Raw genomic sequence first — 26,879 nt, forward strand, 5'->3', positions numbered from 1 at the left:
TTGGTGGTGCAGTGGATGGAACACTGGCCCTGAAGTCAGGAAGACCTGAGTTCAAATTTGACATCAGACACTTAATAATTGCCTACTTTTGTGACCTTGGGCAAGTCATTTAAACCCATAATAAATCTCCATATTATTCATTTATAAAGAGTTATGATTTCCCCTTTCCCCTCCTTTCCAGGGAGCAAAAAATGTTTTTTCACCAATATCAAAGAACCTGAAATAAATGTGCATTGCCAAGGAATGTCTCTGGATCAGTAAAATTCTTATAGGTCTATTTCTAACCCTAGTTAGAGAGACTTCCTATTTATCTTGCTTATTATTCTCTTACCCCCCAACATAGGATTGGTTTCTACTTAGCTTTTTCAAATTAGAGCCTGTCCTGGTTGTGGGTTTTTTTTTTAATGTCTCTGGGAAATTTAAACAATTTAACACAACTTCATCCTCTGCCCTCTTAAAGTACAGATCAGATCCTGACACTTATAATCATATTGACTGACATTTATGTAGTAATTTCAAGTTCACACAGCATCTCATTTGAGTGGAGGCAGATGGCTATGGCTACTTTTGCCACTTTCAGGAAGCTGAAGTCCTGAGAATTTAAGTGATTTTCTAGTGAACATGATCACTATGAGAAGTCAGAGGGAGGATTTAGACTCAGGTCATCTTCTTGCCACAATGCTGTACTCCAATCTATGTCTCTAACTCTTATCTTTGGCCCCTACACTCCTGATTGGTGAGAGTTCATCATATATAGGTTTCTACCTCTTGCTCTGGGAACAAATAATCAAATGAATAGTACTATTCCTGGAAAGGATGTGTTGCTCAATTACTTAAAGATTCTACTCACCATTTCAGAGATTTAAAGCTGCACTTCCCTCTCTGTATTGTTTTTTTTCTGTTAGAATGGAAACTTTTTTTAGAGTTTTATTTATTTAAGGCAAGGGTTAAGTGACTTGTCCAAGGTCACACAGCTAGGTAATTATTAAGTGTCTGAGAATGGATTTGAACTTGGGTCCTCCTGACTCCAGAGCTGGTGCTCTGTCCTAGAACGGAAGCTTCTTGACAGCAAGGACTGTCTTGCTTTTGTATTTGTATCATTAGTGCCTGGAACATAGACAGTCTTTAATAAATACTTTTCATTCATTCATTCATTCATTCATTCTTTCATATTTGAACTCTGGTTTTCCTGATTCCAGTTTTAAAGGCAATTTATTGTTGATCCATGCCACTAAGTTGCTTCTGATAAGATTTAGAGCTAAAAAAGGAACTTGATGGTAAGCAAGTCCAACTCTCTCATTTTTCAACTGAGTATAAACCGGAGCTCTAGAATATTGACTCGTATGGTCACCTAGGCAGAGAATAGCAAAAATATAATTCAAAACCAAGTCTTCCTGCTACAAATCTTGTGTTCTTTCCATTATGACAGCCTCACCTTTCTTAGGTATTCTGCACTCTCCACAGGTATGCTGACCCAGTAAAAAGACAGTGGGAAATAGAGGACAGATGGACAGGTAATTGGGAAATTTGTGATTTAGTTATGTTATACTTCCCTGCCCCTTAGCTATTTTTTATACTGTAGCTGTGCTTGGGAATGCCCCTAGGCAGGGAAGTGAATTTACTGAAAAGACCACTGTGGGCTAATTTCAATCTTGTTCATGTTATATATCTATAAAAGGAAATGATCTGAAACTCTGCCCTCTCCATTTAGGTATGTGCAAACATTAAACCTTCAACCAGTACAGGCTGTTAAGGGATCAAGAGGATTAGTCATGGATTTTGGGAACAACCCTACTTCCAACCCCACCCCCAGTCAAGGTTGCCTCAATTTAGACTAACTAGAACTTGGTATGTTGTGGATAAACCATTGAAAATTTGGAGAAAACAACTTTCTCTTGTTTTCTATTATGTTTATCTCTTCTGTTTTCTAGAAGATATCAAGCCAAAATATACCAAAAAAACTGAACACTTCTAACTAAAATATTTTAAATTTTGTTAGATGTGCAAAAATGACTCCATATCCTTAATGTATATCAAATTGCCTTCTCAAACTGAGAGTAAAGGAAGGAGCGAGGGAAAAAATATAGAACTCATTTTTTATGTTAAAAATCTTTGTTTACATGTAATTAAGAAAAATAAAAGAAAAATTAAATATTTTTAAAAAGATGATACAGAATTGTGTGTGTCTTTTTTAAAATAGTCATGCTTTTTAACCCAAAGATCCCATTGCTGGGAATATGCCAATCCCAAAGAGCTCAATGGCAGAGAGAAAAGTCAAAAGTCATAGATGTACAAAAATATTCACAGTAGCACTTTTTTTGTGGGAGCAAAAAAGAACTGCAAATATGGTAGGGGCCCATTGATTGAAGCATGGCTAGTCAAGTTGTGGTATAACGATGAAATAGAATATTACTGGCTCATAAGAGAACTATGAAAAATTATGAGAAAATCTATAAAATAAAGAAGGATCAAGAAAACAATGACTTCATTGACATAAACAGAAAAAAGCCTAATAAAATGAAACTAATTAAATATGCTCAGAAAAGCTTCAATTTCATAGGTCAGATATTCATGATTTTGTCTTTTTTTTTTCAGCTGTGTGGGTATGAGGAGAACAAAAATGAAGCAAGATTCTGTTATTTAATGTTTTTAATTTCACTATACTCAAATTCCCTATTCCTCTTCAAAATAAAAAAAATAATCCCAAACCCAATTTGTGATAAGATACTCTAGAGTATGCTTTCTATCCTTTCCATTTTTCTTGATATTCTACTCTACTTTCCTCCCAATCTATAGGCCCTTCTTTTTCTTCAACACTGAAGGAAAATACTGTGAGCAAAAGTCAGATTCAAGGTTTGGTCAGGACTAATGAAAGGGAACCTTTATTCAATCTTCCTAACCACTCTCCCTAACCCCCCAACACTAACTTCATTTTAATATATGACTAAGGGAAACAGATGACTTCTCCCTTGGAAACACTCCCTTCTTACTTCTGCCCCTTAGAATCTAAAATTTTCCTTCAAAGTTCCTCCTTGCATTTAAAAAGAAATCTTTCTTGATAGAATGGAAACTTCATGAAGACAGAACCGATTTCATTTTTCTCTTAGTATTCCCAGCTCCTAGTGCTATAACTGGAACATAGCAGACACATAATATATACTTGCATTACATTGAACTTCCTTCAGTCACTGGACATAGCTTTCAGAGGTTTCTTTTGTTGATACAGGAGGACAAGAGAAGCAACCACGCAAGCTGTAAGGAAGCCTAGACAATTAAAAGAAAATAACTCCAAGGTCTAAAATCTAATAGACTGAATAACCAGATTTCTGGGTTTCAAAGATTGCCTCTTCAACAATACACTCCACCTCCCACTTTTTTTCTTTCCCTTTTAACAATTGCAGTGGTTCTTTGAACTTGGACTTGAAGTTATGAGGATTGGACTAGAATCCAAGAGGAGATTGTTTGGTGGCATCTCCCTACAAAAGTTCAGGTCATTCCGGGCAATCAGCTCTTTTGCCATTAGCATGAACACTTCATTAATGTTCTTGGACTCTTTAGCAGAAGTCTCCAAAACTGCAAGAAGGCCATATTTCTCTGCTAGAGTGCAAGCATCTTCAAAAAGAACATGACGTTTATCCCGTAGGTCAGCCTTGTTCCCTAGATTTAAAGACAAAACAACAGGATTCTAAGCAGTATAGACTGATTTTTAAAATCAACAAAACATTCTGTAGGTTAGAAAAAACTCCTAAAAATAAATTAATATCATAAGCATCAAATAATTGGGGGCCATCCAGGGAATAATAGTACATTGATGCAATGCAATATTATTGCTTCATAAAAAATCCAATTTGAAGATTATAAATATGGAAACTTTATAGGAAATGATGTAGAATGAAAAATGAATCTAGACAACTTTAATTAGTAGGTTAAGAATATTATTTAAAAAAAATTTTAAAGAGTCATTATACTGTTGTATATCCATTCTGAAGGAGGGGAAAGTAGAGGACCTAATTTGGGGAGGAGGGGTGGCATTTTTCATTCCCACCACTGATCCTCAGGGTTGGAAGAGACCTCAGAAGCTATTTAACCCAACTACAAATTGGAGGAATCCCATCCTATAGAATTTCTGAGAAGGGGTCCTCCAGCACTTCCTTGCAGATTTCTATCAAAGAGGAATCTATTCTCTCTCTCTCTCTCTCTCTCTCTCTCTGTCTCTCTCTGTCTCTCTCTCTCTCTGTCTCTCTCTCTCTGTCTCTCTCTCTCTCTCTCTCTTTTAGGTTTTTGCAAGGCAATGGGGTTAAGTGGCTTGCCCAAGGCCACACAGCTAGGTAATTATTAAGTGTCTGAGACCGGATTTGAACCCAGGTCCTCCTGACTCCAGGGCCGGTGCTTTATCCACTGCGCCACCTAGCTGCCCCTGAATCTGAATCTATTCTCTCTTGAGGCAGCTCACTGCACTTTTTACTGCTGTTCAGTTTGTTTTATTCATGTCCAATTCTCCATGATCCCAGTTGGAGGTTTTCTTGGAAAAGATACTGAAAAAGTTTACCATTTCCTTCTCTAGCTCATTTCACAGATGAGGAAAGTGAGGTAAATTGGGTTACATGACTTGTCCAGAGTCTCAAAGCTAGTTGGGGTCTGAGGCTAGATTTGATTTCATGAAGGTGAGTCTTCCTGATTCCATGCTTAATGCTCTATCCACTGCATCATCCACTATACTTTTTCTTTAATTGGGGGCTTAGTCTCCCCTCTTGTAATGTCTCTCCATCCTATCTACCCTTTTCTAGAACAGCTCTTTAAATATTTGAAATCTCCTGTCATATTCCTTCTGGATCTTTTCTCCTCTAGATTAAACAACCCTGGTTTCTGCAACTAGTCCTAGTATGGCTAGGTCTGTGCTCACCTCTACATCTTGTTGCCTTCCTTGAAATAACTTCTAGTTTGTCAATTTTAGCCTGGGTCTGTGACTTCATGGGTGAAGGAGGAAATTCCTACCAGTACGGCACTTTGCATTTCTGGGCTTAGACACTTCTGGCCTGGAACACTTAAATGAACTAAATGATCATGCAGCTGGTGGCAGGAATTCAAAGCAAATTTTTCTGACTCAGATGCTTTGTCTACTGTTTATTTAGGTCAGATTTACCATTGGTCTTTTAAAATGAAGGTCTTGGGTATGTAGTAATGTTCATCCCAGACTATGCCAACATTCCAGATCCATGCCTTTTGTATAATAATGATGACATCATTTGAATCTTTTTAAAATATGATTTGATCGCAGAACTGAATCCAGTATTTCCAATATGTTCATGGCCAAAAAGGTGATTATAAAATGATAGATTCAGGGAGCAGCTAGGTGGTGCAGAGAATAGAGCACCGGCCCTGGAATCAAGAGGACCTGAGTTCAAATTTGACCTTAGGCACTCAATAATCATATAGCCATGTGACCTTGGGTAAATAAGTCACTTAACCCATTGCCTTGCCAAAAAACCCAGATAGATTTAAAGCTAGAAGGGACCAAGTCTGGCTCCCATTATGCAGATGAAACCAAGGCTTTGATCATACCTACCAAGACTGAATATAGTAGAGTTTTAATTATCAGATTCCAATTTTCACCCCAAACAACTCTGTCTTTTCCCCTTATTCTCTTTCTTTTCCATAGACCAAGGGCAGAATCATCTGTCTGAGGACTGTATAAGGTCTGTAAAATCAGGCAGTCTGGCACTGCCAAGGCAATTACAGTGAGTCTTGACTCAATAAATCTAGGAACTATTTAGGGGTGAATTAATTAAATGTTTGACCAAATAAAGCAGGCTAATTTTTAAGTTTGGCAGAAAAAAAATTCTCCATCCCTGTCTTAGACTTACAGCTGGGTATTAGTTATGGTTAAATATCTGTTCTCTATAACTATAATACTCTTCATCTTCAACTTAGCCTCCTAACTTTCTTGGCTTCTTTCAAGCCTCAGCTAAAATCCCATCTTCTTCAATGAGTCTTTCTTTTGTTTTTTTTTTTTCAGATTTTTCAAGGCAATGGGGTTAAGTGGCTTGCCTAAGGCCACACAGCTAGGTAATTATTAAGTGTCTGAGATCAGATTTGAACCCAGGTACTCCTGACTCCAAGGCTGGTGCTTTATCCATTACGCCACCTAGCCACCCCCCAATGAGTCTTTCTTGATTCTCCTTAATGCAATAGACCTCACTCTATTGATTGCCTCCAATTTACCCTGTACATTTCTGTATATAATATGTACATATTTGTTTTCATGTTATTTCCTCTCATTGAACAATGAGCTCCTTGAGAATAAAGACTAATTTTTGCCTTTTTTGTATCCCAGAAGCCTGGTACAGTTCCTAGCAATAAATGCTAAGTAACTGCCTGCTATAAACAGATTTTTTCCAGCTCTTCAGAAGGGAGACTATCAGAAGACCAAGTGTATAAACTGTTAGTTGCTTAGTGACCATTGGCTAAAAAAATTAAGAAAGTGCTATTTCACTTTCTCTAAAACAATAAAGTGGCTAAGAATCCTACTTTACAATGAAAATAGAGAGTCACAGAAGTTCATACATTGATGAAAAGACGTAGTTATAGAAATTTATGTAATATATGTATAGAAATAAATAATTTTACATGTGGAAATATACTTGTGGGTGTATATATATATATATATATATATAAAATCTCTTCTGATTTCTGCAAAAATTCTGAGACTGAAGCTTACATTTTTGGAGAGCAGGCTCTGAAAGATGATGACCACTACAATGATTTTTTTTAATGTGCCCATAACCCCACATCTGTAAGAAATTGTATGTATGGGCTTTTCATAACAAGCTGTCCTTGATCCCAATCTCAGGGACAGGTTTCAATTCTAAGGGAAGTGAGATGAACTACAAAGTAACACTTTGATCAAATCTTTACACAAGATTAGAATGGAAAAGGAAACCTCAATGTGAGAAAGATTAGAATGAAATGAAAAAAATGATACATTTAATGTCTGAGTCTTACAGTTAAAATTTTCCTATTGGACCCTAGGGCCATCACCTAATCAGTTTAAGGTATACAGTACTGTTTAGAGTAAACACTAATTGAAGGCAAAGTATCTCAGAGTGAAAAAATAGAATCTTGAATAATATGCCTTCATTCTTATAAAATGAGGATAGAAATGTCATATTTGTTTTAGTGAAAAGCAAAATAGCTTCCATTTACAAACATTTGAATTTATTCTATCTAGCTAAATCTTCTGTTTTTGTTTTTATTTAATTCTTGAGACTAGATTAAATATTATATACATATAATAAGAAAATAGATTTTTTGAGATCAGAAATTGTTTCATTCGGACACAGTAGTTATTTAATAAGTAATTATTGGTTTCTAGACACATATGCTTGAAAATGTTTAATTCACCATTTGAGGACAGACTCTTCATCTCCCTGATTTCATATTTCCCCATTCCAACCTGTCTTCTACATGATGGCTAAAGTGATTTTTCTAAAGTATAGAACCACTCAGAAGCTTTGGCTGCTTTTTTATTTTCATCAGAATAAAATACAAATTCCTCTATTTTCCATTTGAAGCCCTTCATAGCCTATATTAGATTGCTTTCTGTCAGAGGGAGGGGGAAGGGAAGGAAGAGAGAAAAATGTAAAACTCAAAATCTTGCAAAAAAATGATTGGTGAAAAATTACCATTTTGTATTAGAAAAACAAATAAATAAAAATATTTAAATTTCAGGCCTCAGACTTCTTTCTAGCTATATAAGACTACTTACTACCTTTAGCCTCAGGGCTTCCCAAAGTGAATGCAATATAGATATTTAATAAGTGTTGGTTGATGATTTTCATAATAAAAATTAAAAATAAAATAATATTAAAATGAGTGGATATCGAATTGAATCAAATCTATTCTTCCAATTTATTATCTTTAATTATATTCAGTCTTTAAAAACTGAATTGCTACCTGAGTTCAAACCTGGCCTCAGATACTTAATAATTACCTAGCCAAGTGGCCTTGGGCAAGCCACTTAACCCCACTGCCTTGCAAAAACTAACCCCCCCCCAAAAAAGAACTGAATTGCTCTCTCCTATACAGAGAGTGACCTGTTTCATTAAAAAAGTTCAGTGTATACTAAAAAAAGTAGATTCCAAATCCAATATTCTCTTGGGAGAATCTCCCATATCTGAAAAATGAACATGTTTAGCATGGATCTAGGCCTTCTGGGGGCCATAAAAATGATAAGGATTCTCTTAAGTAGTTTTTAGCATAGGTAGAGAAGCAAGAGTTAGACATGTGATACACTCTAAGCAAAGTAGATGCCAAAATGTTTCGAGTGCATCATTCAGGAAGGAGAGATATACTAGAGCCAGTTATTGGGGAAGGATTCATGGTGAGAGTAAGACTGGGGGGAGGGCTCTGAATAATGAATTGTAAGTTGCTTGAGGATTTGGGAAACCTGAATTTAATGCAGTGGAGGAAACTGTGGCAAAATACTCTGGTATTTCTATTTCAATTCAGAGCATAATTTTCCCCCGATGAGAAGCTATAACCATCTCATCCAGAACAGAACCCCAAAGGCTTAAGAATTAGGATAATTTAAGGTCTATTAACAATGATTGATCAACTAATTATTTATTTATAAGTAGTAATAATTTATTCTGAAGACTCAAGCATCAATAGAAGCTTACTACAGCAATATGTTCACATCACAATCTGTGAAATTTTTCTCTATATTTTCTTTTCTCCCTGTACCTCTCTCTCTTATCCCTTTACTCTTTCCCTTTACTCCTCTTTTTTCTTTCTTCTTTCTTCTTTCTCTTTTACCTCCCTTCTTTTTGTCTTTTATTCCTTCATTCCTAGAATCTTCTCTGCCTCTGTGTTTCTCTTTTATCTGGTCATGCAGAGTATGGAATTAAAATATATGTTTGACATTTTAATCTACGTTCCCTGTTACTCTGAAAAAGAGTGTACTACTTTTGAACATTTTGCATTTCATTAAAAAAAATATTCAACATCCATCCATTTCTTTTTTCATTCCAGGCTAGTGACCCTTAATATAAAGAAAGAGACTCCATTCCTTTTTTAAAAACTTTATGGTAATGGGCTAATTTGTTTCCTGAAGAGTTACTTAAGCTTAAGTATTTTTGAGTCACCCATACATGGATTCAGTATTGCAGGTCAATGAGCACTTCATTACACCAAAAAGTTATGACACTGAATGTTTCGTAACATTTACCAAACTACTAATGGGGATGATGATGTTAAATGTCTCGTAGATACTGTACCAATAAGCATTATGACCAAATTCGCCGCCCCATATTTTTCTATTTCATGGATCCAATGAGGAACAGATTCAAAAGTGGATCGCCTTGTCAGATCATAGGCAATGATAGCAGCATTTGCACTTCTATAATAGCTCTGGGTGATTGTACGAAATCGCTCCTGGCCAGCAGTGTCCCATATTTGCATCTGTCCAGGTAAGGAAAAGAGTTAAGCCAGTTCAGTAATACTAGAGAACAAAAACAGTTACAACAAATCCTCCTACAGCCTTAAATCTCTAAATAAAACACTTCCAAGCACTGCCTTGCTTAAAAAAATTTTTTTGGCATTTTTTACAATTACATCTTATTATATCCACAACTGCCCTCACTTCTTCCCTACATCCTAGAGAGCCATGTTTTATAATATAGGGTAAAAAAGTAGTTCAGGGAAACTAAAATATTTGAAAGGTTTGACATTATATGTATAGTCCCTCACTTCTACAAAGAATGGGGGAAGGTTCTGCTATATGTATACATGAAAATCTTTTTTTTCCTTTTCTTGTTTTACATTTAAGTTTAAAATGAATAAAATATTTTTTAAAAAGATTGGGGGAATGTGCCTTCTCATGGTCTTTTTGGGGCACATTGAATCATAAAATAATAATATTAATATATAATTAAATATAAATATTATTATTGACATTAATATTTAAAGTAAGTGATATATAAATTATAATCAAGTATTTGTAAGTGGGTAAGTATACTGTAAGTGGGTGCCTTTGGACAAGAGGCAAACACCTATGTAACAGAGGAACTTGAAACTTAATGCCGAATGACCAATTGGACACAACAGGCAAATATTGTACATACTTGATAATATCTGGATGGAAAGAAAGCCCCACCTCTAATTGTCACTAAGGACAAGAAAGAGAAGATTGAATATGTTTCAATCATTTTATGTTCTTGGAACTGAAAAAGCCTGGTACACTCAAGCAATTATAAAGAAGTGGGCTAATTTAATGCTGGCACTTGTTTTGTGAGGTGGCCAAAGAGGTCTACTGGTCGGGGATTCTGTCAGCACTCACCACACCAAAACCACAAAGAACTTCCTTGCAGAGATAAGAATAAAACAAATAATGATTTCTGTAGGAATGACTGCCTATCTCCAAACATCCCCTAGAAATAAACCTTAATGCTTTGGAGCAAAAATTATTTTGGAGGAAATATGGAACTAGAAGGATCATAGGACATAGAAGAAATATTGAGTTTGAGCTCATGGGATCCTAGGTCAAATCCTACCTCTAATGCTTTACTGACTCTGGTACCTGTCATTTAACCCCTTTAGACCTCAGTTTCCCTATCCATAAATTGAAGATATCTGAGTAGATGACCTCTGAGGTTCCTTCCAACTCTACATCAATGATCTTTTGATATTATCAACTGCAAATTACCTGAGGGTAGTAAGCATCATCATTAGCATCACAATAACAACAGTGCTATTATGGAACTTTCCATAGTCATTTGAGTCTTACAAAGGACCTGAGAAGGCAGTATTATTATTTCTGTTTTCCAGTTGAGGAAACTGAGGCTCAGATTTGTTTATGTTGTAGGCCCCACATACAAGGTTTGTAGGAATAAGCAGGTGAAAGATTGAATGGATGGATCTGTAAGAATTTAGGAAAGAAGATGCTATCCACCTTCAGAGAAACAGATGATAAGGAGTAATAAGCATGGTATAGCCTTACATAAAAATGTGTGAGTATATATGTGTATGTTTAGATATCTATGCACCACAAATACACACATACATACACACATACATATACACACACATATAAATATTCATGCTTAATTGTAGCCTTCCTTAGTGTGGGGGAGGGGTAGTAGAGGGAAAAAAAGTAAAGTAACAAGTCCACAGTAGAGAACAAAAGATACCAACAAGGAACTCAAAAACCCCAAGAAACTTTGAAAACAATGTGTAGTATTTATTATATATCTTTTCTTGAAATGAAAATTTATATTTTATATTGAATCTTCTATGTTCTGCTGTATACACAGCAATGCTTTTCTTTCTTTTTTCATTTTGTATTTAATTGTAAAATAAAATTACCAAAAAAAGAATGTAAGGATTGTATAGATAAGTAATAAGAATACAAAAATTATTATTAACTTTTTTATGTTGACTTTCCAAGATGATTTCAGCAGAACCTGGAAAGACCTCACATGAACTGATGCAAAGTGAAGTGAGAAGAACTAGAATGTGTACATTGTAACAATAATATTGTACAATAAAAAACTGTGAATAACTTAACTATTCCCAGCAATACTGATATAATTCAAATATGGACTAAAGCATACTATTTTGTACTTTTTTCCTTTTTAAAAATTTTTGTTTGCATCTTCTTGGACAAAATGACTAAAATGGAAATGTTTTACATGACTGCACAATAAGCTGTATCATATTGCTTACCATCCCAGGGAGGGAGAAGCAACAGAAAGGGATAGAATTTGGAACTCAAAAAAATTTTTTTAATATTAAATTGTTTTAACATGTAATTGGGAAAAATAGAATATTACTAAAAGTTTTTAATGGTCTTAGAAAAATATAAATAAACCACTGGCTTTCTTTTTTTTAATTCAAAAAACAAACAAAAAAATAGACCATTGATTTTCTGCCATGATAGAAAATGTCCTACATTATTAAGTTTTTACCATGATGGAGAATGTTATACTCATTAATAATCTAGGGTATAAGTCCAATCGCACCAGATTATCTCTCTATCCAAGCGTGAAATAATTTAGCAAATTTAGCCAAGACTTATCTAGGAAATCAAATTTCGTGGTTTGAAAGGACTCTTGCATCGCCTTATCAAAACAACAAGCTTGACCAAGATTTAAGCTTGAGTAATTGAATAAGAGGCCTTGAGATATGATGAAAGGAATGGAAACCTAGAAGGCAGGAAACCTGTAGATATAGCCTGACATCTTTCCCTGACAGGTAAGTTGTTTCTCCTTTTTGGATCTCAGTTTGCCTTTCGCTGTTATCCCCAGTCCTGTATGCTTGCATATGATAATTAATTAAAAGTAATCTCTATGTTAAGAACATATTACCAGATTGCCAAAGGAATTCTTGGCATGGGCAAAAAAAAGAAAATTTTTAAAAAGGTTAGGATCTTTTTTTTTAGGTTTTTTTCCAAGACAAATGGGGTTAAGTGGCTTGCCTAAGGCTGCACAGTTAGGTAATTATTAAGTGTCTGAGGTGGGATTTGAACTCAGGTACTCCTGACTCCAGGGCCGGTGCTATATTCACTGCACCACCTAGCCTCCCCAAGGGTTGTGAATCTTAAATCTAAATTAAGCCCACTTAGATACTAAGGGAAGCTCTTCAAATCGTCAGTAAATTAAAGAAGGAGGTAGAGACCTAGAAGTTAAGGACAAAAGAAAAGGTGCATTTCAATGATAAAAAGGGATGCAGATTGGACTCCCACAAGATCTGGTAAATATAGATCATTTGAATATACTTAAATGCTTATCAACACTAAAGACTAATTCAACTTTCTTAAACAGCTAAGTGGCACAGTAGATAGAATATTGGGTCTGGAATCAGGAAGACTCATAATATTTATGCTTGTTTTATCTACTACTTCTACAACTTCCTGAAATCTAGCTTCTGATGAAATGGTTTTCTGTAAAATGGGGATAATAATGATCCTTCCTCCGTATTGTTGTGAGAATCAAATAATAATGGTAAAATGCTTAGTACAGTTTGGTCCATAGCAGCTAAACAAGGGAACTCTGAGTACAGAGAAATGTCATTTTTTTGGTATTGGAAACTTTTCTGAACTGTGGAGGGTATCCTCCATTCTGTGTTGGCTCTTTGTGAACTCCATTTCCTAAGCCACTTTGGATTTTTATAGGAAGGATAAACTTGGTCATGCCCTTTGGGCTGAAGAGTGCATAGCACTAATGAAGCTTCTCAAGTTCAGTGATTACTGTCTTAGCCATTCCTTGGGGACTGCCCCTGTGGCATGCACTTTGAAGAACACCTAAAGCCAAGTGCTAATCTAGTCCTCAAGCACCACGCTTGTTCTGCTCAACACAGAAATGTATTTGAGCAACATTCCACCCAGACCTGGCCTTTTTCCTGTTTGACTCCTGGTCCAGGCTGCTCCAGGTTTTTTTAAACTTTTCTTTTCTCTAAGCTGGATCCATGTGCTCAGTTCCCACGCTGCTAAACCAATAAGGTCCCAGCTCCATGTGGCTGAATCTATGTTGATCTAAGTTTCTTTTTTCTTCTCTTTTTTTCCTTTTAACTTGACTATCCCCTTTGCTATTCTCTCTCTCTTTTTGCTTAACTTTATTACTCATCTCCTTTCCCAGCTTTTAACTATCTCTTTAACATGACTATCCCCTTAGCTCTCTGTCTCCATCTTAGAAACTATTATCTCCACAGTAATTATTACCCTCTTAGAAACTACTATTTCCTTATAACTATTACCTTCTTAGAAATTACTGTCTCCTTTAAGAAATGAGTTGTTTTATGGAAGGATTTACATGAACTGATGTTGAGTGAGATGAGCAGAACAAGAAAACCATTTTACACCCTAATAGAAACATGGGGTTGATGACCAACCTCGATGGACTTGCTCATTCCATCAGTGCAACAACCAGGGACAATTTTGGGGTATCTGCAATGGAGAATACCATCTGTATCCAGATAAAGAACTATGGAGTTTGAACAAAGACCAAAGACTATTATCTTCAATTTAGGAGGGAAAAACCTGTTATCTTATTATGTAATTTTGCTATCTCATACTTTATTTTTCCTTCCTTAAGGATATGATTTTTCTCTCATCTCATTCAAGTTATATCGATGTATACCATGGAGACAATGTAAAGACTGACAGAATGTCTTCTGTGGAGGGGTGGGGGGTGGGGGGTGGGGGGGAGGGAAGCAACAGTAGGGGAAAAATTGTAAAAATAAAATCTTTCTGGGAAAAAAAAAGAAATGATAAGAGGATGCCTTCTGAATAAGCTAAAAAGACTTACATGAACTGATGCATAATAAAATGAACAAACCAGGAACATATTATATTCAGAAACAGCAATATTGTACTATGATGAAAACTAAATAACTTAGGTATTCTCAGCAATACAATGATCCAAGACAATTCCAATGGACATATGATAAAAAAAATGCTATCTTGCTCCAAAGAAAAAATGTGGAGTCTGATTGAGGATCAAAGCATACTTTTTTTTTTAACTTTTATTTTTCTTGGGTTTGGATTTTTCCATGACTAACATGGAAATATGCTTTGCATGACTGTACATGTATCACCTATATCAAATTGCTCACCTTCTCAAGCAAAAGGTAGGGAATGGAGGGAGAGAGAGATTTTGGAACTCAAAAAATTTTTAAAATATGTTAAAATTGTTTTACATGTAATTGGGAAAAATAAAATATTGAAAGAGAAAAAAAGAAATTAGTTGCTTTTCCAAAAGATTTAACTTGTGAATTTTTTGTAGACCTTACAATTTGCAAACCATCTGTGCAACCTGTGAATTAAAGTCTAAGTCTTTCTTTTTTTTTTTTTTCGGGTTTTGCAAGGCAATGGGGTAAATGCGGCTTGCCCAAGGCCACACAGCTAGGTAATTATTAAGTGTCTGAGGTCACATTTGAACTCAGGTACTCCTGACTCCAGGGCCAGTGCTCTTATCCACTGCACCACCTAGCCACCCCCAAGTCTAAGCCTTTCTCATCTTCTTGCATCAGAATTGGTCATTTTGTCACACCCCCCAAAATGAACCATAGCTGTTTTCTTCTCACTCCAATTTCTTTAGCAATATTTTTGGCATCCATGGGTAGGCTCAGCTGTCCCTCTCTCTGTAATCAGTAGGTGCTTCCTTCCTTCTTTATTCCTTTCCTTCATCCCTTTTTTTTTAAAGTTTTTTCAAGGCAATGGGGTTAAGTGGCTTGCCCAAGGCCTCACAGCTAGATAATTATTAAGTGTCTGAGGTGGGATTTGAACTCAGGTACTCCTGACTCCAGGGCCAGTGCTCTATCCACTGTACCACCTAGCTGCCCTAATCCCTTTCTTCCCCCCCTTCCTTCCTTCCTTTTTTTTTCCTTCCTCCCTCCCTTTATCCTCTCCTTTTCCTCTTCCTCATCTTTTTTCCTTCCTTCTATCTCTCCAATGGCACCAATGTAGGAGAAGGTAGCATGATACACCAGAAGCCCAGCCTGGAAGTCAGCAGAACTAGGTTTTAGTTTCTATTCTACTGGTAACTCACTATGCAACTTTGAACAAGACAATTTTTCTGGGCCTCAGTTTTTTTTTTTTACCAGTAAAATGAGAGTGCTAGAATAGAAGATCTTTTAGGTCCTCTTAAGTTCTAAAATACTGTGATAAGGACTTTTGCTAAATCTCAAAGCTTATTGTCCTTGAATTCTCTGGTACATTTCATGCTGTTTACCACCACCTTTCTTATTGAAATTCTCTCCTAGCTTTGGCTTCCACGATGTTACCTTATCCTGGCTCTCTAATTGCTTTTCTAGTTGTCCCTTCTGTTTTCTGGCCTGAGTTCTTTTTCCTCTTATCTCTTAACTAATCTCCCAGTGGCTAAGATATTACTTTTAGGCTTTTTTTCCCTTTATACTCCCCTCCAAGGAAAACTTCATAAAATGCTATCAGAAATATAAAATAGTTACACCAAGAAGGCTAATGATAGAAAGATCCAAAATATTCATGGCAACACCTTTTGAAGTATTGAAAGATGGAGAAGCATAATAAGTGCTTCTCATTTGTGGAATGGCTAAACAAATTGTGATTCATGAATGTAAAATAAAATTACTTTCTCTTAGAAGAAACAGAAAATTCACAAAATTCCCAGATCAGATTAAAATGTAATTGAGAAGTGTTTAACAAAATAAATATAAATATAACTATAACTACAACACCACAAAGATAATGTTTATTGTTAGTTTTCTAAGGTAGTATGCAGTCCACAGGGATTCATTTCTATGAATTTCATACCATTGCCCTAAAGAAACAATAATTTAGGAGCACGTAGTTGGTGCAGTGAAGTCAGTGGAGTACCTGAGTTCAAATCCAAATTCAGACACTTAATAATTTCCTAGCTGTGTAATCTGGAGCAAGTCACTTAATCCCATCGCCTTAAATAAGTAAAATTTAAAAATAAAGCAATACATTTGATGAAATGGGATATACATGAGAAGACTCCTATGAACAGTTGCAGAGAAAGGACCAGGAAAATTCAATAAACAAAAACAAATAAGAATTTAAATGACTTGATTAATGTGGAATATGTTAAACACAATTGTCCATGTACAACTTTTATCAGACTTATCTTCCTGAGTTCAAATCTGGCCTCAGACTCCAAATGGGGTCACTAAGAGTTGAACATGTCTGAAACAACCTAGCAATATTTATATATAGATATAGATATATACATATATACATATAAATATAAAAGATTATAATTATCTGTTCCTGTAACTATATATATATATATATATATATATATATATATATATATATATATATATATATATATATATTGGTTTTTGCAAGGCAATGGGGTTAAGCCACTTGCCCTGGGTTCCTACAGCTAGGTAATTATTAAGAGTCTGAGGTCACATTTGAACTCAGGTCCCTCCTGACTCCAGGGTTGGTGCTCTACCCACTGTTCCACCTAGCTGACCCAACTCTATTACTTTTTTTTTTGCAAGGCAAACGGGGTTAAGTGGCTTGCCCAAGGCCACACAATTAGGTAATTATTAAGTGTCTGAGACCGGATTTGAACCCAGGTACTCCTGACTCCAGGGCCGGAGCTTTATCCACTACACCACCTAGCTGCCCCAACTCTATTACTTTTTAATGATGTCTCCTAACTCTAGAATCATGCCAATTCTTCCAAGCCCTACTCTCATTTTGCTAGCTATTTAGATGAAATTTCTACTTTCATGTCAACCTAATGTCTCCAAACCATAGACTCCCAAACTGAACTAGTCTGTCCAAATATATCTTTTCTAGGGTATAATGGATCAACTTTCAGGAAAACCTCTGGTTAAACCCCCTTCTTATAGATTTACTAGCTTTAATTTTAGGCAAGTCATTTAACCTATCTACCTCAGTTTCCTTTTCTGTATAATGAAAATAATATTAGCATCCATCTTCATGGTCCTCACAAGGTCCTCATAAGGACCTAGCTATTATTATTTTTGCTCCTCAGAAGTCCCTGCTTATGGCAATGATGCCATAATCACCTAATCTCAAAATTTAGAGGCATCTTTATTCCTCTCCTTTAAATAATCTTACAAATCAGTCATCAAAGACTATTGTTGAGTCAGGCCTAACTTTCCATGGCCCCATTTAGCATTTTCTTGGCAAAGATCCTAGAATTTCCATATCCTTCTCCAGCTCATTTAAAGATAAAGAAACCGAGGCAAACAAGTTTGAGTGTTTACGCTTCACATAGCTATTCAGAGTCTGAAGCCACATTTGAAGTCAGGAAGATGAATATTCTTGAGTCCTGACTCAGAACTCTATTTGCTTCACTACTTAGCTGCCTGCTCAAAAACTATTACTTATCTATTTTTTAAATGTCTCTTGTAACCAGGAGTGAACTGGAACCAGTAATCCAGAGATGATTGTTAAAGTTTCAGTATGAATACTATTGGGAGGTATGATTGAATCTCTGGTCTCCTGCACCTTCAAATTGCATTCTCTTTTGAGAACTTTGAAATCACAATAGCTTCAGGTAGTTCCTAGGAGTTGTGGTGGGGCCACTTCCTTGATGAGTTTTCAATGTGTGCAATTGTACTTCAAAAATTAGTCAATGTTAAAAAGAGCTTGCTTTATTGTTTTGTAAGGGCAGCTAGATTGCACAGTGGATAGAGAGCATTGGCCTTGGAGTCAGGAGGACAGGAGTTTGAATCTAACCTCCGACATTTACTATCTGGGTGACCTTGGGCAAGTCACTTAATCCTGATTGCCTCACTTCCAGGGCCAACTCCAGTCTACCAGATTCTTATCTGGCCACTGGATCCAGATGGCTCTGGAGGAGAAAGTGAGGCTGGTGGATCAGCACAGCCCCTCCCTCACTCAAATTCAATTCATGTGCTCATCATGGCATCACCTCCCTGGAGAACAAAACATTATTACTATTATTATTATTATTATTATTATTATTATAGTTTTGTAAACTTAGAAAAGTGATGGAGAAAATGTTAATAATGCAGATTAAACTTCAAAATGTGTAATATATAGTTTCCCTTCATTAGGGAGACTACAGTTAAATATTATCAATAATTATCATTTATTAATAATAATTATTATTATTAACCTCTAGTGGCACCTATCAGGCATTTATATCTCATATTTGGATTCCTGTGATGCAGCTGCCTGATTTTCAGTTAAGCCCATTCTAATCCAACTTGCATACGGCTGCCAGATTAGTCTTTCTCAAAGGTTTCTTTCATCAATCATGTTACTCACGTTGAACATCAAAAACCTTAAATGGCCTCATTTCTTATCAAGACACATCTAACCCACCCCCATCCTGTCTTTCAGCTTCTTCCACAATAATATCTGGTATTATTCTCACCTATCCAGTCATATATATATATATATATACATATATATATATGTATATATATATATATGTGTGTGTGTGTGTGTATGTATGTATGTATATCCTAATACCTTCTCTAACACATACCTTCTGCACTATTTAAGCAGTCCAGGAAAACAGCATCATTATTCTCATCTAGGCCTTGAAGGTTCCTCTCTCTTATAATGTCCTGTCTTCCCCATCTTCTTTTCCCAATACCATCTTCTACCTATGAACAGTTAATTTATATATATATGTATATATATATTTGATTGATTCATTTTTTCTGGGATTCTAAGAGAAGTTGATAGTTGAGACCAACTTTCACATAGATAATCAAGCAGGTCTACTTTTAATCAGGTCAAATTAGTCATTGTAAAAGGGTGAAACTCCCCTAAAGTTAAATTCTGTCTTTGAAAAGACAAAAGAAGGGGCAGCTAGGTGGCAGTGGATAGCCAGCCCTGGAGTCAGGAGGAAGTAAATTCAAATCCAGCCTCAGACACTTAATAATTGCCTAGCTATGTAACTTTGGGCAAGTCACTTAACCTCATTGCCTTGCAAAAATAAAAAAAAAACAAAAACAAAAACAAAAAAAGAACTAATAGAAATTTGAATATAAAATTGTCAATTTAACAATAAATGCTTGCCTTCTTAATTCATCAAGATAGTTCTGGAGCTATTTCCAAGCTTTGAAGAACTTTAGAACAACTGATAGGGCCCTCTGTTTATTGAAATGTTTGAAGTTCAGCTTCTCCTCCATGGTTTGGGGGTCTGTACCCTTCTTTGATTGAGTAAGTCAGAATGAATGATTCAGATCCTACTTTCTGATGGTCATGGTTATAAAAACATCAGTATAGGGCTCCATGCTTAGGACAAACTCTGGGAAGGTTTAAAGGCCAAAACTCAATGAGAACCCCGCCTCACTTTTCAAGGATCCCTTCACATGCTTTTCGCAGCCCAGTTCAAATCTAGGAAACCTTCCAGATCAGATTAATGTTCCCCTTTATCTGAACTTTTCTGGAGTTTATGTGCTATGCCATTTAACTTAGAATTTGATTATATACTTCTGTGGTTTCCTTTCAGTGAGTGATCCTTTATCTATTTAGACCGAAATTCTTACAGCAGAAAATGGACTTAACTAAAAGCAGGAAAATTGTGGTTCTATGCTTGGTGAAACATAAGTTACTATCTGCCATTCATTAAACAATACAAGTATTAATTTAAAGCTTGCAGAGGCCTTTAGAAGATATTGTGTGCCACTCAGAAACATTATGTCACTTGCCAAAAATCACTTATGTAGCAAGTATCAAAATCAGCATTTGAACTCAGGTCCTTTGATTTAGAATCAGTGGTTTTAACACTGTACTCTTGTTCCTCCAAAAAATTCCATTCCTCTATTTCTCGAAAATCTTCCTTTTGTATCTGGCATCTAGTATAAATCACTCTGAAGCTCAGTGTCTGGGAAGTTAGTTATTTTTACTTGTTTTGGAAATGGTGAAAATTACTAATGTAATGTTACTTGCCAAATCTAATAACCCTTTTCTCAGTCCTCATTCATTTTGACCTTTTGGCAGCCTTTGACACTGGATCACCCTCTTCTCTGTAGGTTTTCCTCTTTACTATCTAGGGTTTTTCTGACCTTGATTTCTGATCAATTCTTCTATTTCTTTTGTTGACTTTTCATCCAATTCAGTGATGGTGATGGTGGCACCAGTTGGGTCCTCCTCCCTCTATATATTATTTTACTTGGTGATCTCATCAGTCCTCATGGGTTTAATTATCATCTCTATGCAGATGACTATCATATTTATAGAGTTCTCCCTTGCCTCTCCCGAGCAGTCACATATTACTAAGTATCTACTGAACATTTCCAACTGACCATTCTGTGCGCATCTCAAACGAAACACGTTCAAAAGAAAAATCATAGTATTTCTCAACCCTTTTCTTAACTTCCTCCCAGTCACCTCAGTCTCCTTGTTTGTTATTGTTTTGTTTTTGTTCTTCTCAAAGAAGACCATGACATCAGGGAGATGATGCCATGATAAGCATGTGAATTGGATTTGAGTGAAGGGGTGTTATGCAAAGTCATCTCTGTTCATCACCTAGGAGCCATCCTGGATTCCTTACTATCCCTCAATTTCCATATCAAATCAGTTTTCAAATCTTGACAATTCCACCTCTAAACATTTCTTGAATAATTGAATAATTACCTGTATTTAACTGCCCTTGTGTGGGTCCTAATCAACCCTTACCCTAATTGTTTCAACAGCTTCCTCATTGGCCTACTTGACTCAACTTTCTACTTTCTTTAATTCATCTTCCATAAAATTTCAAAGTGAGATTCCTAAAGCACAGAGGTGACTACATCATTCCTTTGCTGAATAAATTTCAGTGGCTCTCCCTAAAATTGACTGTAAGTCCTCTACATGAAATTTTAAGCTCTCTAAAAATCTCACATCAACCCTTCCCAGCCTTATTAAACTTCCCTTACATACTCTACAATTTAAACAAACTGACCTTGTTTCTTATGCATTGCTGTCTCCCTTTGGGAGACCAGTTGGCTCCTGGGGAACATGATCCTCCAAATAAATGTCTTCACTTGAATTGGAGATAATCTAAAATTTGAGGTGTCCATACCTCTGCATTTGATGTCCTCGAGCTTCTTTCTTCACCTTAGTTTTTTAGCTTCCATTATGGCTTTGCTTAAGCAGCACCTTCTAAGTGAAGTTGTTATGGGGATAATTAGGTGAAATAACAAACACTTGTGCCACTAATATATGATTCTTTATCTAATAAAGTTTATCATTAACAGTCTTTGTTTTAAGGAAAGGAATATCAGCAAAGCTAATTATATCAGAAGGATGGCCTGTTATCTGTCTTGAAAAATGTCTTAAAGACTAGGGGTTTTGGCTAGGGGTTTTGTACACTTAAAGCTAAACATTGAAAAGGTTGTAGTGTAAATAATTTACTTAATATGCAGTGTTCTGAAATGGATTATGCAATATTTAAATATACCATCCCTATATCTTTTGTTGCAACTAAAATTAATGTGGCAACTTGTAAATTAATTCTCTTTTGTATTGGAGCTCATATTCTTGTAAAAGTGTTCTTAGTGGAATCTCATTCTCCAATTCAGGGATTAAATGATGCCAAGTAAATAAAAAACCTGATTTATCTGAGTTTTCTGTATATCAGCATGATAACTGACCAATCAATATTGTAAATTCCCTGATCTAAACAGTTACAAATTTAATTTTCTAATTACAGAGGTTATGTTAAGATATTCTTTTGGCAAAGGAAAAAACTCTCTGATTTGAGCTAGAGAAAACCTTCTTTGAACCATTAACTAAACCACAAGACATCAGATTTTCTAGAGAAACAGATCTGAATTTGTTTTGCTGCCACCACCTTTCTCTTGTGTATCTTTTATTTGTTAGGTCCAAAAAGCAGTCTGGGTAAACTTGTATGAATTGGTACAAAATAAAATCAGCAGAACCAGGAGAACAATTTCTACCAAAACAATTTTGAAAGATTTAAGAACTCTTTGAATGCAAAGATCAATGAAAATTCCAGTGGATTAGTGATGAAGTATATGACTCACTTCTTGATAGAATGTGATAGTCTCAGATTGCAGGCTAGGATATTATATTTTAAGATGTGACCAATGGGAAAATTGGTTTTGTTTAACTAAGCATATTTCTTTGTTTTTTTTTTCTTTTTAGGTTTTTGCAAGGCAAATGGGGTTAAATGGCTTGCCCAAGGCCACACAGCTAGGTAATTATTAAGTGTCTGAGACCGGATTTGAACGCAGGTACTCCTGACTCCAAGGCTGGTGCTTTATCCACTACGACTAAGCACATTTCTTTAAAATATTTTCTTTTCCTCCAAGTGGGATTTGGAGAGGGAAGAAGAGAGTAGGGTAGAAAAGCCAAAAACAAAAAGGGAGAAAAGGAGAAGAAAAAACACAGAGAAGGTCAGTAAGAATCACATACAAACAGGACAGTTTTGAAAGTTACAAATTAAATTTATTAATATTTAAAGAGAAAAACAAGCTGAACATAATGGAAATTTACAGTTTTCTTACAATCTTCTTTCCTGTTCTACAAAGGATATAGAAATGTCCCTTTTATATGGCATTTATTAGGCTCAGAATTTTTTAAAAATTAAAAATGCTAGGAAGCCACTGAAGATTCATGAGTGACATTTAGGAAAATTAATATTTTAGAAATATTAATTTGGTAGCTGTGTAGAGGATGGATTAGAGATGGGAGAGAATGGAAATAGGGAGACCAATAAGGAGGCAGTCCAGTTGAGGACTGAGGAAAGCCTAAACTAAGTAGTAACTACATGATTGGATAGAAAGGAATGGGTGAGAGTAAAATTTCAAGGTTTGATAATTGGTTGTATTTGAGGCATGGGGTGCAGAAAGAAGATTTGAGACAAGTCTATAGTTAAAAACCTGGGTGACTTTGTCTTTGGAGAGGAGATTGTGGTCCTCTCAATCCAACTGGAAAGTACAGAGGAAAATTAATGAGAAGCTATCCTGTGCCTTTTGTATGTCTGGGGATAAAAAGAATGGCAATTTGCAACTTCAATACTCTTTTGTTGGTAAGGGAAGCAACATCAATCTCACTGGGTCTCTGCATCCATTTTACAGTCTCTTACCTTTACTTTTTTCCCATCAACCTCAAGAGAGCGCACAGTGAAGTCCACACCAATTGTATTTTGCTGTGTCTCTGTATAGAATCCAGATTTAAAGTGTTGTACCACACACGTTTTTCCTACATTTGAGTCCCCAATGAGGATGATCTTGAACAAATAGTCAAAAGTGTCATCTGGTGCTCTGATGAAATTGGAAAACTGCATGGTTCTTAGGGCTCACATGGGTTAAAGACAAAAAGGAGAAAAATAGATTATAGGATACAATTAGTCATTGAAACATACTCAGGGAACAAAGAAAACTAGCTCATATAGGCTTATGTCTGTTCCCGATGATTTTAGCGATGCCTCCAAGACAAAGATATCCTCACTCTCCCTTTTGTGTCTACTTTAGGACCACTTCATATTCTGTCTACTCTGTAGCGAATACTAATGATGAAAACTCTGGTCATAATGAAATCAGCAAAAACAATTCCCACACACTAATGTAAATCAATTACCATAATGAAGAAATCAAATGATCCAGAAACCATCCTGCTAGCAAACACTCAAATTGCAAGTAAGGATAGCTAAAAGCCAGAGGTAACAGCAGTTTAAAAAATAAAATAATTTGTAAAATCTCAGAAAAGAGAATGATAGGAGGTTAAGACCAGTTGTATCTCTTAAAACAGTGAAAAATAGTGGAGGGAAGAACAATGTTATGGGAAGTTAAGTGATACCCAACATCAAAAAATCATCCCCAGGGTATTTAAGGGTAAAACTGGAAGAGCAATGGTCAAATTAAAAAAAGAAAAAGTCCTGTAAAGATTTCTATCATCAGCTTTTATCCATCATTGACAACAATTACAAATATTTGGAATCTATCAACACAGTTCCCATTGTATTGTTAAAGGAAGTATAGTCTGAAAGAAAACAAAGATGGGTAAAGCAGCTGGCCCTGATCAAATATACACAGAAGAAGCCCATGAGGGAAGAGATGCAATCATGAGTTCACTGAGAGCTAGAATTTCAAAGTATTTGAAAGAGGGAAGTCACTAAAAATTTAAGAAAAAAAAACTATTATTACTCCTTAGATACCCCAACTGTAGCCATTTCTCATGTTTAAAAAATTCTTAATAATCTATAAATACATTGAAGCTTGGTGTAGGTATAAAAAGGGGAATGGGAAAACCTTTATAAATATTATATACAATAGTATATCATATTTTAATTGTAACAAAATAGATTGAAAGGATCCCTTTTTGCTTATAATTTGTTCACTACACAAAAGCAGTTGACTCCATAATGATTGCACACTTAACCAAATGGTTGGTTGATTTAGTAAATGTAGGTTATTTCTTGAGAGCTGTAATCTATGTCCAGTCTTTAAATAACTCACACAGTTTTATTTCTTTCAGTCTCACACACACACACACACACACACACACACAAAAAGAACTGGCTATAGACTTAGATGCCTCAGGTTGGGCATGATAAAGTGAAAGGTCATCGGATAAGAACCAAAGGATGAAGTGAACGGTGGCCCATGTCAAGTTGTTAACTTGACAAGAATAATTGAAGGGTCTGTTGTCTTTTTGGGACGTGGAACTCCTAAGATATCAAAAAAGATTATCACTTACTTCTATCGATTCCTGGGGATAAAAGTGACAATGAAAATTCATAATGATAAATCAGAAGCTTTACTTAGGTTTAAAATTTTAGGTTCACAAATCCAAGAAGAGGAAAATATGAATAGACAATTTGTAGTTTCTTGAAAAAGATTTGAAAGCTTGAATAAATGGTAAATTCAATGAGTTAGTAGTGACAAGGTAGCCACAAAAGTTAAGGCAATTTTCAAATTCAACAAGCAATTTATTAAACACCTGTGCCAGTTGCCTAGGTCACAAATACAAAAACAGTCAAATAGCACCTGCTCTCATGGGCATTCTATAAGGAATTTGAATTCCCTGAATTTCTACCTTTTAAAAGGTCCAACTCAAATGATGCCTTTTCCTTCATTTCTTCCCTAATTCTCTTTCTTGCTAACAAAGTCCCCCTCGCCACACACACAGACTGCATGTAATACTTGGTTTTGTAATTGTCTAATGGACATTGCATGAAATATTGTGTAGTATGAGAGAACCAGGAAGACTTGAGTACAAGTCCCACTTCTGACACAATCAGTGTGATCCCGAACAAGTCACTTAAATCTCTCAGTATTCCAGACAGCACACTAAACTTATATATTGCAAGCAGTCTGTTTGGCACAGGGAATTTCCTTACAAGAGGGTCCCCTAAATGAGCAAAATCTTAGTGCCTCTTCCCCTCCTACTGTCTGTTAAAGCTTTTTTGTTTGTTTGAGTCTTAAATGTTTACTAGATTAAAAAAGAACTGATCTTATCTAAAATTCTAATCACTCTAGCACCTAGTGTTTGAGAAATAGTTGATAGTTTTTGCCATCAGATGAAAGAGCTCTTCATCCTTATTTTCAGGAATGTCTAAAATTAGCCTATTGCTCCCTTTTGCCGAAGCTAAACTGAGCTTCTGAAAGATAAGACAGGTAATCCATCCAACTTTCCCTTTTTCCCATTTCAAAGCCAAAGAAAGCCCTATCACTTCGGATCTCTTGCCACTGGAACATGAGCTGAAACCTTCCCTTCCCAGATCTTTTCCAGAGTTTCCCACAAATCTCTCTCACCTTCCTCCACCAAGAACCCCTCACCCCTCCAAAAAATCCAACCCCAAAGCTCCCCAAACCCTTCAACTCTCACCAGTAAGCAAAGAATCGTTTACTCTACCGCTACTTCCTCTTTCTCCATTCTATGGTCTCCTTCATTTTCTGAAACACCTGCTGCTTACCTGGTTTTTCTCACCTGTGCCAGCAGGTAATGATTTTTTTCTTTTGTTTTCTTTCCTTGTCCTTAGCCCACCTTCCACCTCCTGTCTCATTGCTTGGTGGGAACTGTAGTTCTGTTCCCCAGGTGGCAGCTTCAGAAAGTGAAAGGAAAACTCAATCCCCTCCCACCCCTCCCACCCCCCCCCTAGACTGCAGTCAAGTCCTTTTCTAACCCAAAGAAGTAGAAGGCTCTAAGTTGAGTGTCAGCAGTTTTCCCACTAAACATTCCCTTTGTCCACTGCAAAAACTGGAGACAAATAGCCAATGAACTTGCCCAAGTACCTACAAAGCTGCCTCTTGTTTCTTTCCTTCTTTCCATCAACATTTCCCTCCTGTCCTTTTTTCAGAGAGAGTGGGCAAGAGTCTATATAGCCTGGAAATATTACGATGTCAATGGGAAGGTTTTAAGTGATTGGGTTGGATTTGTGGAGACAAAGCTATCTTGGAGGATTAACTGGGGA

The 26,879-nt window shown here is 35.9% G+C and overlaps 1 protein-coding gene across 3 annotated transcripts; it reads right to left on the reverse strand.

Moving 5' to 3' along the window:
• Positions 1–2,177: 2,177 nt before the first annotated feature.
• RAB19 (RAB19, member RAS oncogene family) lies at positions 2,178–26,474 on the reverse strand. 3 transcript variants are annotated; one of them, XM_074193555.1, is made up of 4 exons: positions 26,396–26,474; positions 23,550–23,761; positions 9,276–9,459; positions 2,178–3,657 (listed from the first exon to the last, which is right to left on the reverse strand). In XM_074193555.1, exons 1-4 carry the CDS (start codon positions 26,469–26,471, stop codon positions 3,389–3,391), a joined length of 741 nt encoding a protein of 246 aa, XP_074049656.1. In that variant the 5' UTR covers positions 26,472–26,474; the 3' UTR covers positions 2,178–3,388. The 3 variants fall into 3 exon arrangements, with proteins under 3 accessions (XP_074049656.1, XP_074049658.1, XP_074049657.1); XM_074193557.1 differs by having other exon boundaries at positions 26,382–26,463; XM_074193556.1 differs by lacking the exon at positions 26,396–26,474 and adding an exon at positions 26,294–26,374.
• Positions 26,475–26,879: the final 405 nt, after the last annotated feature.

The sequence above is a fragment of the Macrotis lagotis genome, chromosome 7 (assembly GCF_037893015.1).
Source record: "Macrotis lagotis isolate mMagLag1 chromosome 7, bilby.v1.9.chrom.fasta, whole genome shotgun sequence".
NCBI lineage: Eukaryota > Metazoa > Chordata > Mammalia > Peramelemorphia > Peramelidae > Macrotis > Macrotis lagotis.

Coding starts and splice junctions, on each gene's coding strand:
- RAB19 (XM_074193555.1), bottom strand. CDS start 26,471: ATGAGACAGGAGGTGGAAGGTGGGCTAAGGACAAGGAAAGAAAACAAA. Junction 23,762..26,395: donor ATCATTACCTGCTGGCACAG/GTGAGAAAAACC, acceptor AACCCATGTGAG/CCCTAAGAACCATGCAGTTT. Junction 3,658..9,275: donor TTTGGTCATAATGCTTATTG/GTACAGTATCTA, acceptor CTTTAAATCTAG/GGAACAAGGCTGACCTACGG.